The 17,795-nt window shown below is 38.0% G+C and overlaps 1 protein-coding gene across 2 annotated transcripts in view; it reads right to left on the bottom strand.

The window, feature by feature from the left end:
- Positions 1-4,690: 4,690 nt before the first annotated feature.
- The window catches only part of LOC109630001 (RNA-binding protein Musashi homolog 2-like), a 90,231-nt gene continuing 77,126 nt past the window's right edge, over positions 4,691-17,795 (bottom strand). The window contains exons 14-15 of one of the 2 annotated variants that reach the window (XM_020087997.2): positions 16,032-16,083; positions 4,691-13,751 (exon numbers count right to left, since the gene is read on the bottom strand). In XM_020087997.2, coding sequence (XP_019943556.1) covers positions 16,042-16,083 — 42 coding nt within the window. In that variant the 3' untranslated portion in view covers positions 4,691-13,751; positions 16,032-16,041. The remainder of the gene's footprint in view (positions 13,752-16,031; positions 16,084-17,795) is intronic. The other variant, XM_020087996.2, reaches the window with a different exon arrangement.

Raw genomic sequence — 17,795 nt, 5'->3', positions numbered from 1 at the left:
TTCTCTGTGTCCCTCTCCTGAGTTCCCCTCCTTGTCCCTCTGTGCTCCACCCTGTGATTCTCCTGTGTTGTTCTCTGTGTCCCTCTCCTGTGTTCCCCTCCTTGTCCCTCGCTATGTTTCACCCTGTGCCTCTCCTGTGTTCATCCCTGTCTTGGTTATTGTATTTTGTTCTCGTTGATAAGTTTGTTCAGTGCTTCCTGTTTTATTTTGTAGTCCTTGCTCCCTGTGTGTTTTCACCTATTGACTTCCTGCCCTCATCAGGTTCACCTGTTTGTCTTGTGCCACCTGTCCCCAGTTACTAATTAGTTCCAGTGTGTATATAAGTCTTTGTGTTCCCCCATGTGGTTGTTGGTTCGTCGTCGTCATTTCTGGTCTGGTCCTGTCCGTCATCTAGATTCTGGTTCTGTCTGTTCATGTGTCCCGTCAGCTCTCGTCACGTTTCCTCGTAAGTTTGTTTCCTGTCCTTCCTGTGTTTCCACTCCTGTTTTTGAGTGCGACTTTTGTTTCTTGGAGATTTCTTTGGTTAAGTTTACCCCTTTGAAATAAATCACACTTTTGTTAAACCATATTTAGTTGCTGCGTTTTGGTCCTCCCCCTCTCATGTCACCCCCCACTCGAACCCTGACAATTGATAATAAAATTGGAAACATTACAAGAGGTACTCCCTATGAAATGCTATTCATCAAACCTTAAAGCCTTGTTGCAGAATTTGAAGTTTCTGTTCTGGTGAATACACTGCAGGCTTTATTCTCTGAATTCAACTTTCAATAACTCATTTCATGGTTGATTTTCAATGTTCACAAGTTCAGAATGAAAAATTCAAGCTTTAAAAAATTTGAGTTAAAAAACAACCAGATTCCACAACTTGGGATACCAAGAATAAGAATTTTACCAATAATTTTTTTGTCATTTTGTAATATTTAGAAACAGGTAATGCCTGACACAAACACTAATGACTGACGGTACGCTGACAACACCCGTGTGTGTATATGCATTTTTCTCTCTTTTGAAGAAAAGATTTTAAAAGAATTTATTCTTGAGTGTATCATATTCTGGGATGCATCCTTCTAATTTTGGACTTCTTAAAATGTATTGCACACAAGAACTGGTGTGTTTAAATGCTGTATCCAGTCAAATAGCAGTTTTCCAGCACAGACACAGCTACACATTCTTATTAACTTTAACAATGTTATGTCACGTGAACACTGAACAATCTACATTTTTAAGGCCAAGGTGTTAGTAAATAGTATTAATGCTACTACTGCATAAAACTATACATAATATTACTTAGTGTAAGTAAGAGGTGGAATTGTGTCTGTGCAAATGAACAGTATACAAACATATCTATACTTAAGACTTCCATTTACATGGCAGACTTGTCCTTTAGTCTTTACCTGGTAGATTCTATTTGAAGTGATTTTTCTGGCTGGATGACTTAACTATTTATACTTTCCTTCGAAATGATTTAAAGCCATTATGTTTAGGTAGAAAACTGCATTATGTTGCTTGAAAGGTTCAGTGTGCAGAATTAAGTGACATCTGAATTTGAAATTTCATGTTTCAGCTGAATACCCCTCACCTCACCCTCCGCTTTCAAACATGAATGAGAACCTGTGGTGGACTTCAGTTGTCATAAAAACTCAAATATTTATTCTGTCCATTTTTTACTACTGTATAATTTAAACATTTGAAGAACTAGTTGATAATTATATATCTGTATATATACACACCTGTACACACATCTTTAAATATTTCTCAAGGCTTATCTTTTCCTTATTTATTCCTAAATTATTTATTCATCAGAATCAAAACTTAGAGCATGGAAAGATGATCTATGGGTGGGATTTGCAACTGAAGCATGGAATTAAGGAATGCAGCAAAGCTCAAATACAAACTGCTAACACACTCCTGCATTATAGTTTACATCACACCAGAAAAACATAACAAATTTATCCCAAAATAATTGTATCCCCACTGTATGTAAAGAAATGTTTTTCATTGCATAAGGAAATGTCCCAAGATTAAAGAAATTTAAGGATTTTAGACTAGTAGTTCAAGAGATTTCATTACTAAATTAGCTGTATAGAAATTCTTTGTTCTTGGTTGTTCTGTAATCACATGCGAGAAGTCCAGAAGTTACTTTTGAAAGTTCTGGTAAAAACTATTTAGATGATTTATCTGTTTCAGTGTTAAAGAATGCTCTCTCAGGTGATGTGATCTATTTATGAATTTCATGGCTGAATAACAACAGGTTCCATGTGTTTGTTTAGCAGGCAAAAAAGTTAGATTAAAAGTTTTTAATATTTTTATTTCTTTTTTTAGATAAACGCATTGAATTCTGAACCAGAGAGTAACCTTTGACAAACATTTTTTATTATCATTATTTGAAAATACAAATACAAAATTAGATCCTCATCCACTTATTGTTCTTTTTTGTTTAGTTTTCTTTCTTTTTTTCATCCTTTCCATTTTTTTTTGCCTTTATTGCTTTTAATTTTAAACAGGTTTTGAGCAAGCCATACAAGAAGACCTGAAAGATGCTTTCAGTAAGTCTATTTACTCAGCTCTCATGTTAAAAATCTGTTCATATTAAAGGAAAAGGGTCAATGGGCTTGAATGAGCAAGGCAATCAGCATCAACCAGATAAAGGACAAGCTTCTACTGCTACAATTTGAGACAAGAGTCATAAAGTACATGAGATAGCAAGTAGGCTTGTGCCACTGTTGGTAATGCTCCCAATAATTGTTGTAGCAATGTTAGTATCATTCGACTTTCTTTATGGTAAAATATATATGTGCAAGGACATTTTGAGCCAAGAACCTATGGAGTGATGGACATTTTGGCTGGCTCTCACTGTCTGACCCACTTTTGATGGACTCTTTGAGGATTAAGACTTTATTTTAGCGTTAGGGTTACAATTAGATTTAGCTTAGGGTTAGGCAATGGTGTAGGCATTGTCATGGTTAATGTTTGGGTAAGGAGCTAGGTGCCACTCAGTGTACTCACTAAGAGAGAAGTACAAGATTGTGTGTGTGTGTGTGTTCGTATCGCCATGTATCGTATGTATTGTAGCCCATGAAGCACGCACCCCTACAACCTTTGAGTGTGTACATAAGTAACTGAATGTCTCCTGCTATCGCTAGGATTCAAGTTTAAGTGGATAGGATATAACACTACCAAAACAGATTTTCAAACACCTTAAATATTATATATTCTTTTCTCTTTTTTTAGTCAACAATTATCTAGAGAGGAACTAATCTAAGAAGATGTATAACATTCATTAGCTGTAAACTATCATCAAAGTAAATCATCAACAGCCATGCAACTGTAACCCGGGTGGAGAAACACACCTGCGATTTATTTGTTATTCTATTTAGTTACATCGGCAAAATTCCAAAAGTCTGATTGTGTGTGAATGCACCATTCAGCTCTCTGGCCCTTATCGGCCAATCAGGAGTTTCAGCAGTTTCTCTCACACTAGTAGGCCTATAGTGTGAGAGTACTTAAGCATACTTCCTAATACCTCTAAAGAACTCATGTGTATCGTTACTGTATTTACATGGTTTGACATGGTTATATATATTTTGAATGATAATGATTACTTGCCATAAATATTGAAATACTGTTCACATGAACAGTATAATGTGAGTTCTTAAATGTTCAGTGCTAATATTTGATTTGATATATTTGAACTTTAAAGTTGTACAACTAAAGACTGAATTTTGAGATTAAATAAGATTCGATGAGATTTGAGATTTATGTGCAAGGTTGATAAAATGTTTAGCATACTCGAACATTTAATCCTGTAATAATGCATCTGATAATTGAATAGAGTGTAATACATATGACCTTGTCTATTAGGGTTGTTCGGTATACTGGTACTAAATTGGTACCGGGATACTGATGCATTTAAAATGGTACTATACAGCACTTGGATAAGTCCAGTACTTTGCTTTTTTAAGTCGCCGCGTGACGTCACCACGTACCAATTTGAGCCAAAGCGAGCAAGCCGGGGCGAGCAGGCGAGCGAGCAGCACGGAGCAGCAAATGGAGCAGGAGTCTGGCGACAGAGAGATAAAGGACAGAGAGAGAGAGAGACAGGAGCAGAGAGAGAATGGCAGCTGCTGCTGGTATCGATACCAAAATGTTGGTACCGTGACAACACTATTGTCTATAGGTCAGGTTTTTTGAGAAGACAGGGAAAACCCGGATTGTTACAGATGGCGAGCCAAAGGCATGAGGAGGGATCAAATTGAAGGAGATACACACACATACATACACTTTCATGAACCTTTAAGGAAAAAAACAGGTACCTGCAACAACTTTTAGTATTACAGGGCCCCAATGAACTATTTTATTTTATTTAAGTGTGCACACTTTTTGGACTCTTTTTGGTTGCTTTTTGTTTACATTTTCTGTTTTGGTAATTTTTGGTATTTGGTATATTTTTCTACACGAGTGGCTGCTCAATCACTAATTCCGTGTCTGAATCATTATTGCTGCTCGACATTGGCTCCTGGCGAGTTTAGTTTCTTCTGATTCTGGTCTCATTGTTAATCTAATCTATTTACGTACTGTAATTCTGTTTTATAGTCCTAAAATTGGTTACACTACCTTAAAGTGCGAGCTAAGAGATCAAGGCAACCTGAATCAATGAAGGTATACGGCACACATGCTGTACAGGTGGAACTTGACAAGATACTTGAAAGGGTTAACAGCTCATACTTTAATTACAGTTCATATTCCAAAAAGGTTTAGGTACACATTTGTCTGTAAGACCAAAACATTATTCTATGCTAAAGTTATTCTGCGTGTTTCCAACAATAAACTTACCATAAAGTGTCAATAAAGGCACAATGCTGAACTACAATTAAATCCTAACATGAGGTCTAAAATCCAGAGTCCAGGCCCACCACTCATTAATTCAGCTTTGCCATGTACAATAAATCACTGTGAATCGCTTCAAAGGTACATGGCACCAATGTGTGATAGGGTATGACTCCTTCAAAGGCCACTCTTGGTATATGTATACCCAACTGCCCAGTAAATACTATTCATATAAAACTATGCTGCATTCACAAAGTCACCTTCAGTGGCAGTATTAACTGCAAAAGCAGGAATCACTGCAATATTTATAGACAAAGACTGAAAAGTGAAATATATAATACATGTATACAGAAGTTTTTCTGGCTACACAGAGCATTTTATATCCTTCTTTATTTGCTTCTTGTGTCACATAAAACAATGTATGCGACATAATGAAGACAGTTCCAGAAGGCAGTTCCAGATGTTGTGATTATGTACTTTCCTTCACGCGGGGAACCATTAAATGGTGTGCTTTTTGGCATTCAATAAATGTGGCAGAGAGAACAGAGAAATATTAAATATCAATATTAAAAATATTAATATTAAATAATAATTAAACTGATGAAAGATAAATCGGGGCACCACCCTTCAAAGGAAGGGAAAAGATAGCCAATTTATTGAATAAGTCTCATGAAATTACTGAGTACAAATTTGGAACTCTGATCAATAATTAAATAAATAACTATAACCAAAATTACCACATCATTAGCTAGCAAAGTTGAAGGATATGGAGTTCTTGACAGTGTAGAGGTTGGCAAAATTCACACTTATGCAACATTAATGAAGACGTGTTTGAAGAAAAACATTTATTATGAGAATAATAAAAGTATAAACACACAAACTAACAAAAGGTGTACTTACTATATACAGATGTGTATGCGAGTATGCGTGTGTGTGTGAGTGAGTGACTGAGATACAAAATGGTGGCTGGCCACTATGAAGAAAAAAGGCCCCCTGGAGTGGTGAGACCATGTGATGTGTTAAGTTTGTGGAGATGAGTGTGTGAGGTGTTGGTGCCAGGTTAAAGAAAGTAGTTAGATGCATGCAAAGAAAGTGATCAGCATAACAGAACTAACATTAACTTTCAAATAACAAATTACCAAATATCACAACAACACAAGTCAAACTTATAAACATCACATGAAATAGAAATATGATTCAACGATCCTTTGCTTAGCCTAGCTTAATAATAGCACAGTTGTGTTACCTGTTCATGAAAAAGAGGGAAAAGCTCCTTATTTGATGCGCTGTTTGTCCAGTGAAGTGGTCTTGTTGGTTTGTGGATCCTGTTGTGCATCTGCTGGTCAGACCTTGAGCCAGTTGTGCTGAAGTTCTTAGGCAGGCTCTCGCGTCGCTGCCTTTGGAAGGTTTTAGCAGTCTGCTCCAGGCAGGCCTGCTTGAAGTTGACGAGCTTGCGTGGGGAGGAAGTCTCCCTGGCTGGGAGAGCAGGGCCAGAACCTACTCCTCCAGGAGTGGTCAGCAGGGGAAGACTCATGGGTAATGGGGAGCACAGTGACAAATAGTGGTTGAGCAGTTTTACCACCTATATGTGAAGATGAAGCACCCTTGGAGACTGAGTTCTGGAAGCTTTCCTTTGTCTCCAGAGCAAAGGAGACATGTGGTCAGGCTTTTGACTACACATGTAGGCCCAACTATGGTTCACAGATACCAGGTCCCAACACAGAGAATGCAATGATGTTATGATATGGTAGGAAAAAAAATGAATATGCTTCTTCTCAGTCCCCTGTGACTGTAATGGCTGCCTAGTTGACATTAAGTAACATCCAAGCAGTCATCTAGCAGTTGCAGTGAGTATGAATCTTGATCATCGAGAGCAAAGAAGGAAGGAAGGGTGATTTTATAAAGCAGGGAGCATCAGGAGTCAAGGTGAACAAAACTTGTGAGTGTGTTTAAAGTGTTGGAAGTCAACATTAGTCTGTCCTGTAACAATTCTTAGTTATGCTGCAATAGCTTAGATTGTTGGGGGCCACATGACACATGGAGCCTCTCTTTCCTCCTCTTCCTCCCCATCACATTAATGTTTAATCAATACATGTTACTCCTTCCCATTGTGCTTTATGGCTTCCAAATCCAGGATCGCTGCTGCTGCTGCCACATCATAGATCGACACCGTGATGATGGACCGTGGATCGTGGTCATGGAGGTTTGTAGATTGAGGATCGTGACCACGATGATTATCATGGCAACTGATCAAAGATTGTGGTGGTTCGTGATCGTGGATTATGATTAAAACTAGATTGCTTAAATATACAATATAATCTCCTCATATTTTCAACCAAATGTTACACCTCTATTGCATCTTTCAAATTAAGTAGTCCACGTTCATTTGTTTAATTTTTTATTGGGATGATTTTTATTAAGCGATTCGATGGTGTCGGTCGGATCATGTCTGCGTGTTGCTCCACTCACTTTAACAGTGACTCCTGCTGTTCATGTCACGTCTCGTGTTGTGCTGAGCACAAAATGTTGACGAGTCATTTTCATGATGTTTAAATGTAGACACCTAAACTCTGGAGCGAATCAAACAAACACTAAGTTATTTCACGTGCTGATCAGGTCCTGATAACTGATGAGGGTTCATTAGTTAAATTGAGAGCAGGTCAGAGTGGAGGAGCTCGATACGAACCAACTGCAGCTTCTGCTCTGATCATGAAGCAGCTGTGGACCAGAGAGAAACTCTGTTTTTTCACTGTTTCCACTGTTCTTCAACACAGTCACTTACCGGATGGTTCATGGTAACGCTTCTCATCTCACTGTGTAACGCTCTGAGCACGTGAGTGTGTGCTGTCTGGGAGCACACACACACATCTTCTCACTCCTGGTATTTAACATTGTGGCATGATACGATGATAATTTAAAAAAGTTAGTAAACATGAGTGAAGTTCACTCTCGCTGGAGTGAAAGCTGGAGTTCATTGGAGCAATCTTTAACTTTTCATGTGGCTCTCTGAGTTTTTCACATTTATTAGCCCCCTGTTAATAGAGGGTTTTTTTTGTAGTTTTTCTGTATTTTTGCTGAGGGTTAAGAGCAGAGAATGTTGCACCTTGTTAAGCCCTATGAGACAAATTATGTTTTCTGACATAAAAATTAAAATTTCATTGATTGATTGATTGATTTCCACTCCTTCACAGCTTTATTATATGAACTTCCTCTGGCCATTTATTCCAAAAAGTCAAAGAGAAAGCAAGGGGAAGTTCATATAATAAAGCCGTGGAGGGCGGGAGTGGATTAAACCAGTTACAGAGTAACCGCCCACATGGGACTTTCTGAAGTAAAGCGAATGCCAATTTCATTGGTTGACCAGTGGTCAACATGACACCTAACAATTTATTGGTTGAGGACTTTTGACAGAGTTGTAAACACAAAAAAATCCAAGAGCAGAGGAGAAATCTTAACCATTGGCTGTTTAACTATTTGGGTTTAAATGGATTGTTAATGTTAAAAACTGTTTATCAGCTAAAACATCGATCAATAAATCACATTTGTAAAGCTTATTTTCACAAATCCCAGTTTGTTTAATAGGGCTTGACAAGATGCAACATCCTCTGCAAAAAAAAACAAAAAAACACCTTTCACATGGGAAAAAAACAGAAACCTCAAAGAGAGCCACGTGAAGCAATCCCTCTCCCAGGACGGAGAGAATTGCAATAGATGCTAAGAGTAGCAGAGCATGACCAGCTGCCAAGATGATCCACAAACACAATCAACCACCACAATCTACGATCAGCTGCGACCATGATCACCTCACATGATCGCGACCTGCTCCCTTCCTGTATACAAAATGAAACAGGTCGTGATGCAAACAAAACAGATTACTGAGATGTTGGAAATGATCACAGCACCTGACTGGCAGGTCCAAACCCCTCCTATAGCCTGCTGTTAGATTGTGATAACATGGTGCTATAAATTATGCAACTGCGCTGCATCCAGACACAAATGTGCGATTTGGATTTAGGGCTGAATGGTACAGGCATTCAACAGGTATGTCCATCGTAGAACATTATTTGCTAATGCAAAATGATTACAATATGAACTTATCTTGAAGGAAGCTTTGTAAGGTGATAAATTCACCTGTCCATCTCAAGAACTGCTTTTATACCTTCTTCTAGGAGTGCAAAGCCTTTTCTACAGTGGTCACCAACCCTTTGATTGTGTTGACCAGTCAATCTCTAAAACCATCACTGCTGATCCCCATAACTCTCTGGACTCACTGACTGCGGTTGCTCCACAGACCAGCTGTGTGTTGGTTGTCTGTTATTAGCACGGGCAGTGTGTCCGCTACTGGCGGCGGAGCTGCTGGTTTATGTCCTGCATTTCCTTCAATACAGATTATGTACTAAACTAAATGTCAGGACTCCGCGATATGAAGACATGCATCTTCAGGTCTGTCGACAACAATCAAAGCCCTGTTAGAACAGATGAATGGATTTAGAAAGGGAAACACTGGAGTGCTTTTACTTTGAAACGGGTTCAGGAAATGTTGGAAATAGGTTTATGTCAAAGACAGATAAACTTTGTGGTTCACAGCAGAATGAACAGAGAAAATTATTATTTTTTTCATTATTAGTTTTAATGTTTATCTGAAGAATTCATGTCATGAACATAAATGATTGCAACACTTTCTGTAAGCTTTTCAAAATAAAAGCCGAATTATTTTTTTTGCTTTAAAAAAACGGTTTTATTGTGAAATATTTGCAGGGGCGGCAGATGCAAGGCTTCATACTGTATTTATTATACTTGTATTTATTTGAGTATACAGGACTACTTTTATACAAGGAAATAGTTATATTTATGGCCATATTCAAGGCAAAGCCTATATATATAGACATTGTGCTGTGGTAGCAGCTCCTCTGCAAAACATATTGTTGAACTGAAGCTAAATATTGTGCATTGAACAGATGCTGTAAATATGAAATGATATTAATGTGCATATTGTGCATTGAATAGATAAAGTTGCACAACTGCCTTTCTTTCTGTATATTTCTGCTCGTACATTGAGCCTTTAATAGAAATTGCATATGACCATCCTAAGTGGGTTTTGTGGACAGGGTGGTAGATTTTGGCTTACATTTGGAATTAAAAAGTGACCTTGGGCTCGAAAACATTGGGAACCACTGCTTTACATAATATATCCACAGACTTCAAGCGCTACTCAGACAAACACAGTTAAGAAAAGGCAATGACAGACAATTATTTTAAGTTTCTGAGGCTGTGCCAGTATTGTGGTTAAAATTATATGAATGGCATCTTCATCAGCACACGGTGGTGACAAGGTTTTGTGATTGGCAGTTAAAGTATGAGCTGTTTCCATGAATAAAGAGTAAATAAAAATAATTGTAAATATTATTATGGGGTCAGATCAGTTTCAATATTCAGGAACGATTCACAAATGCACACAAAAGCATTTACAAATACATTTAAATGCACACACAAATAGCCATCAATGTATATAAATGTAAAAAAAAATTACAAATAAAAAAAGTTTCACAAATATATTTTTGCATTTGTGTGTCGGATTTTTCTATTTGTGTGTGGATTTGTATGCATTTGTATGTATCTGTGTGTGGACCGGACACAGACCTATCTGTAGCCAATCAGATGGCACCCTCATTTTCAGCCAATCACATGAGCGCAGCCCCATGAGGGTAATGAGCCCAACAGCATTACTATGAGTTTTTTTATGCTGCTCTTATTAAAGAATGGCATAAAATATGGCATTCTGGTGGAGCGCTTTTTACGCCGCTATGTTAAGCAAGTGGAAGTGGCATTAAATACAGTGCTGTGTGCTCATTGAACACTGCTTTTTGCGCTGTCCGGTGGACAATCACACGGGCTGCGCTCTGTGATTGGCTAAAAATGAGGGCGGCATCTGATTGGCTGCAGATTGGTCAGTGTCCAAAACAATACATATGTGAATCCAGCGCGTCAGGGTATTCTCACAAAACGCACAAATGTAGCGAGATCCACACACAAATACATACGAAATCCACACACAAATGCAGAAATCTATTTGTGAAACCTTTTTTATTTGTAATTCATTGTTTTACATTTATATACGTTGATAACTATTTGTGTGTGCATTGGAATGTATTTGTGAATCCTTCTGTGCATATTTATGAATCCTTCTGTGTGCATTTGTGAATATTGAGACTGATCTGACCCCACATTTTATCAACTACAATGTACAAGTACTGAAGTTAATAAGTAAAAACATCTAGTTGTCTACTGTAGCTACAAAACATCTATCACTAGTAACTGGGAGAAAGTGTAAGGGTGTGAGACAAAGGGGGTGACAGTTTAAAAGGTAAACAAATCAGTGTATAGATCACTACATTGGTATCAAAGACAGCACTTCAACGTTTTCTTTGTATAGATTACTGAAATACATTGATCAACTGAAATGTATATAAAGGATGACAGGGAATGGAAAGAGAATAGGGTGGATGTACAGTACATAATATTATTATTGTTATATAGATATTATTCATATAATCATTAACAATCACAAAAATATTGACACAAATCGTTCCTAAAAATGTAAAACAAGGGAACATACAGGTTTTTTTTCTTTATACCACATCTTTTGATTAATTGATTATTAAGTTTCAAAAAACAGTCCAGCATTCAGCTTCCCATGGTTTGTGAAAGTCATTTGTAAAATGTCTTTGTTGGCACAGAGGGGAAGAATACAGCATTTACATTAAAGGGATAGTTCAGTGAAAAATTGAAATTCACTCATTATCTACTCACCACTATGCTGATGGAGGGGTGGGTGAAGTGTGGAGTCCACAAAACACTTGGAGTTTCAGGGGTAAACAGTGTTGCAACCAAATCCGATACAATTGAAGTACCTGGTGATCAATTTTTCAAATGTAAAAAAACAACAGAAAAAACCCATAACATGCCTCCATACTGCTCCTGTGGTGTCATCCAAGTGTCCGAAAGCCCTGACGTTCATATTCCACTCGAAATGGCGCCATTTACACCAAGTTTTAAGCCTAAAAGTCCTCATACACACTGCACACTAGCTCTCGACCAGGGGCATGCGTAGGGTGTACACTGCATTGTTTTGTGGACTCAAACACTTCACCCACCCCTGCATCAGCATAGTGGTGAGTAAATAATGAGTGAATTTCAATTTTTCACTGAACTATCCCTTTAATCAGTTCATACAATTCAATTCACTCCACACTTTATAGGAGAGACTGACTCTGTAGTTATACCAAATTCATGTTGACAGGAAATTTTATAACATTCATATTTTCATTTATTTTTTAAATAACTAATGTACAATGTCTAATCGGTTCTCTGGTCTGCACACAACACAACACACAGGACGGGGGTAATAACCAACAATCATCTGCACGTCTTCCTCAGGACGGCTGTGACTCAAAAGGTAGAGCAGGCCATCCAGTAATAGTAAGGTCAGTGGTTCAATCCTCCACTCTGCACGTTGAAGCGTCTTTGGACAAGAAACGAAATCCCAAATTGCCCCTGATGCCTGTGCCCGCAGAGTGAGAATGGGATGTGATTGAAGAATGTGTATGTCAATGGTCAATTGTGAGTTGTAGTATTGTGAGTTGTAGTATAAAGCACTTTGAGTGGTCATTTTGACTAGTAAAGTGCTTTACAAATGCAGTCCATTAACTCAGGAAGAAATACAAGTTGCCAAAAATACATCTAACATTTGTGTGACACCAGTGAAGACAATTCGAGTGTATAAGACAAACCGTGAAACACAAGGAAACAACTGATGAGTCTGGTGCTCCCAGAAATATCCTTTGTGCTTTAGATTGACTTCTTTTAACGGTGCTGAGATCCAGAGTCACCGTCACACAGAGAATGAGGAGAACCTGTCTGCTGGGTGTCAGAGTGCAGAGCCACACACACTTGTGTGATAGATTGATAGATAGATGGCATAAAGGTAGCCACAGTTGAAAGGCAAAGAGCATACATACATGTTCCAAAAATGGAACAATAGTCTCAGACTTTTGGAACCCAAAGTGGATCTGTAATTGGATTGTTGTTACCTCACTCGTGCAAAAAATGGTACTCCAGTGGGACAGTTGATGTCCTCCCATTCTGTGTGATGTGGACCTTTTGCCTGTTCACCCACCTCTTTATATCACTAAATTAATGGAACACAATATACATTTGCACACTTGCTTTTAAATCTGATGTAGTATTAAAAAGACAGCATTTTCTTTTTTCTCCAGACAGCAAAACATTTATAAAAGTGGACTTATTTGAAAATAAAATATTTGAGTTCTCTTATTGCCAAAAATACATTGGTTTAGTGACCACATTGCTTGAACCAAAGCTACAAAGTGTTACTGGTGTCTTCTGTTGTTTCGATGAACCAATACTGTCTCTTGTGAGTCCCATTGGTTTACTTACAATGTCTTTGTATGTGCAAACTGACAACCTGCCAATCATCAAGTATCCATAGTGTCTCAGCTAACACACACACACACATACATACAAACACACACACACACGCACACCCACTCACACACAGAGAGAGAGAGAGAGAGAGAGTAGTAGTAAAACATACATTGCTTGTGTGAAGATAGAAACAAACGAATGCACATAAATAATCAGAACTAAATACTTAAAAGTTACTGATTCTAAATCCACAACTAAAAGGTCACAGTTTCAGAAAAGCAACTTAAATCTAGAAAAAAAGATTCAAAAAATAAACCATTTGATCTCTACACAATAACTCCAGTACAGTCAGAGTGGATCAGTGTGTCTTTTTTTCCTGTGATGATTTTTGACTTTTTTCGTGCTGTTCTTCATCTGGTGTCCCCTCCACCCTGGCTTTCTGCATGGATGTTGTAGTGGTTAGTGCTGCAAGGCATCACCTGCACACAGTAGTTGAAAAACTGTACTCAATGACCAAAAAGCCAGTCAACGTTTGTAGTGTCTTACTTCACGCACAGCACAGGGTATCAGCAGGTGTGTACTTTAAGAGTGTACTTTAAGACTAAATATACATGTTCGAGATTGTTTTTAGACCATGATCTTGTTTCTGCTACTTCTGCTACAGTAAGAACATTTAGTCACAGGATTGTGTGATCAGAACATGATTCTACTCATAAACAAGCTTGCTAAAAGGAGATTTACTATATATCATCCTGCAAGAAGTCAGAACAGTATAAAATTCCAAATAGTAAGTTAAACAACCTCAAAAATGCAATTGAAGAAATAAACTGGAATGAATACCATGCACAGAAAAATATGGATGATAACTGTAATTCGTTCATGGCAAAACTCCTCATAATGATTTTATGAAAAAATTAAAATGCAAATCAGGCCAAAGGAACTATTTACCACAGTTAAATGAAAAATATGTTAAACAAAGGGACCATGCTCTCAAAATGGCTCTTAAGAATAAAGGCGGCTATTTACCAAACTGAGAAACAAGATTGTTAAAGAAAGACAAAAGCAACATTTTTCATTAGCACTATTAGTGAAGCAAAAGGAAATGCTAGGGAAATCTAGAAGAATTTAAAGAAATGACCTGGAAAATCTTATAAAATCACATTTTGGACAGCCGAATTCAATGCAATTGAAGTCATTTGCGACCACTTCTTCAAACGTAATAAAACAACAGAAAAAACATAACATGCCTCGATACTGCTTGTGTGGTGTCATCCAAGTGTTTGCAAGCCCTGACATTCATATTTGATGAAATGGTGTCATTTACACCATGTTTTTAGTCTACTAACAAATCTACAGAGTGTTCAGGTGAGGGATGGTGCAGTAGGCAGAGGCAGGATGTAATGTATTAATTCCGCTGCGGAGATCACGTGTTTTGCTTACAGCACATCAACACCAGGGTCAGCTCTTATCACCAAATGCTCTCTTGACACTTCACCTGGGTCTTCTTTGTGTAAGGCACAGCTTTTATATCCTTAGTCACTTGTATTCCTTTCCTTTTGTCAGTTTTTTTCTGATTGTGTGTCATCAAGACCCCCATTGATGCGCTGTGAATCCTGCTGTGTTCTCATACAGGCTCATTTTGACATTATCTGGAGTTTCTACTGGGGGACTGACCATGTACACTCAGCAGAAATTCGGGGCTCTTGCATTCTCACATAAAGCCCCTCCTGAGAATGTTCAGAGGTTCTCCGGAGTTCAGTGCATGTCTAAAAGTAACTTCAATTTGGAGTTGGCAGGTGGAGGTGACGGCTGCACTACACACACTGGTGGAATAGCTGCCAATGAGCTGTGACTTACACATCTTCAAATACCATCGGAAGATTACATCAGTCATCTTACTATATGAGAACAAATCAATTCTGTTTATAAATGTGTTAAAATCAATTCAACTTATAAGTGACCTCAGCCTAAATGTGAAAATATGTGCGCGCTACCAACAATAACTGAAGGCTACCATGAGCATTTTCCACAGTGTGTGATTGACAAGAGGGGCTTCATCATCAAAACAAAACAAAAGGATATTTTCCATGTTTAGATATGGCAACATGAGATTAAAGACCATATAAAGTCTGGGTTTGAGGACCACACAGAGAGTACCAGCCTCACACATATGTATATATTGTGTATTTTATCTAGTTTTATTTAGTCAAGTAAAAGAAAATTATGTGGAAGCACCATTGCATAATTATGTAAATACTAAGGATGTGAAAGCAGAGGAGGAACCACATGTATGACTGAGCCACCTCCTACCTGTAGTCCAGACTAAATGGGAAATGTCAGAGAAAGCAACAGGAGGTGGAGCTGTATAACACAGAGTTTGAAGGATGTTTGTTTGCATACATGAGTCAAGTCAAGGGTGTTTTACGATTAAACAACTGGCATCACAGAGAGAATACAAGTATGGATTAGAATGGAAATCAACGTTTTGACAACTTTTCAAAGGGCTGGCCATTTTAATACATACACACTATAAACAGTAGTACACTGTTCTAGTACTAGTACTGTACCAGTGTACTGTGCTGGCACAAACCTTGTGTATAGCTGTGTCAGCATATTTAGACACAGTCTCTGCAATATCCTATGGCATGATGGAAGCAAAAATTAAAGGGTAAATAGAAAACAAAAGGTGTGTGTGGGCAGAAAGGTTTGTGATATGGAAATATTATATGATACCAAAAATTAAGATGGCCACTAGTCACCTGTTAGCTTTCAGTGGTATCCATTCGTAAAAGCTGTCGCAATCAGTGGACCCTAAAATGTACAATTGAAAAAAAAGAAAGTAGCAAATTACAGGTGAGTGTAAAGTTCATTCACAGTATGTGATGGCAGCATGAATGAAAATAGATCTCTGTTCCTTCAAAACAATTATTTAGTTGGCAATTTATCCTCAATTTGAGAGGCATCTGCATAGAGACACAACTGAAGAATCCACTGAACGTGACCTGGATTCAAGTCCACATCCATTTAGGCAATCTTAAACAACTCTCCTCAATTTAATAGCAGGCAGCTTTTAAGATAGATAGCCAGTAAAATATAAATAATTTGGTTATAGTGATCAGGTAATTAGCTGACAGTGTTCATCTTGAGTCTTTTCCTACATGTTTGGACCAAAAAACTGTATTTTTTACAGTTTTACCGGCTCTGTCAGTATTTTACTGCTCCTCTCTGTGTCTTCTATCACTGCCAACCAAATCGAGCCAAACTGCCATCTCCTCTGGCTCTACATACATTGACCAAGTTTACAAATTATTACAAAGAGAGAGAAAGAAAGCGAGCGAGCAGAGTCAGGATAAGCAATGAAGACAGATTTGACTCATTTAAGAAATGTATAAATCATTATATGGTGATCAGTGTTGACATTGTGGCGTAATTTCAATCAAATCGCTGTTTAAGCTGTACGTTGGAGATGTAAGTGGAGTTTGTGTGTGTCTCTGTGTGTGTGCTCATGAGTCAGCGCAAGAGAGAAAGAGAGAGAAAAGTGAGCGGCACAGTCAGTGTGTCAGTGCACAGTGGGATATCGGCCATCGCTTAAAATCCTTATAGTGATGAATTTGGCCAGATACAAACGTGATCACTATAACGATTCCACTGTATTACACCTGTATTATTAAACCATTTGTAAGGGTAATTTCTGACTAGACCTATATGAAGTGTTAATGTTACCAAAAAAAAGGTGTCATGACTCTGGACTTTGCCTCTTGAATAAGGAGTGTTTTGGTTTTAATTGTAGACTCTTTGTGTGTTTTGCCTGTACCTGGTTCTCCTTGTGTTTGGATTTGTGTTCTCCCTGAGTTTTCACTTTCCCATTTTTAATTTATAGTTTGGCTTCTTGTTTGTGCTAATTTACCTCCTGTCTTTGTCCTGTTTCCTGCCCCTGTGATTGTCTGCACCAGTTCCTCATGTGTTTCATCTGTGTCCAATTAGCCCTGCCTCCCTGTGTATATAAGTCTCTGTGCTTCCCTTTGTCTTTTGCAGTTTCTTGTCTTACATGGCCGTCTCACCACCCTGTCGTCATTCCTCCTCTATCATCCCTCTCTTGTGACTTCTAGAATTTCCTAGTCTTTTCCCTGTTTTTCTGTTTAACCTTATTGAGTTTTTGAGTACTTTTGATCACCGTGTTTTCAGTCATTGGATTGTGCCACTTTTTGTAAGAACCTTGGGTTAATTAAAGTACACTTTTGGTTATATTTTTGTCTCTGCATTTTTGGGTCCACCTGCTTCCATAAAACCTGACAAAAGGAAGTGTCACCATGGAAACACAAAGGGATAGCTTAATCTAACCTTTTCACTTGAGCTTTTTCTCAACTAAAGACACGAGTTGTAGCGGGCCACTGGTAATCAAGCCAGCAGCTAGAGTAAAAGTAAAATATTACTGATTAAGGAGGTGGACAATCCAAAAGTTCTCTATTCAGTTCTGATAATTTCTATTTTTTATATTCTTATAACCAGCAGTGAAGTCAGGG

Source organism: Paralichthys olivaceus, chromosome 11, assembly GCF_024713975.1.
Source record: "Paralichthys olivaceus isolate ysfri-2021 chromosome 11, ASM2471397v2, whole genome shotgun sequence".
Classification (NCBI taxonomy): Eukaryota; Metazoa; Chordata; class Actinopteri; order Pleuronectiformes; family Paralichthyidae; genus Paralichthys; species Paralichthys olivaceus.
The sequence above is the reverse complement of the archived record's forward strand: the minus strand, read 5'-3'. Positions and strand labels throughout refer to the sequence as shown.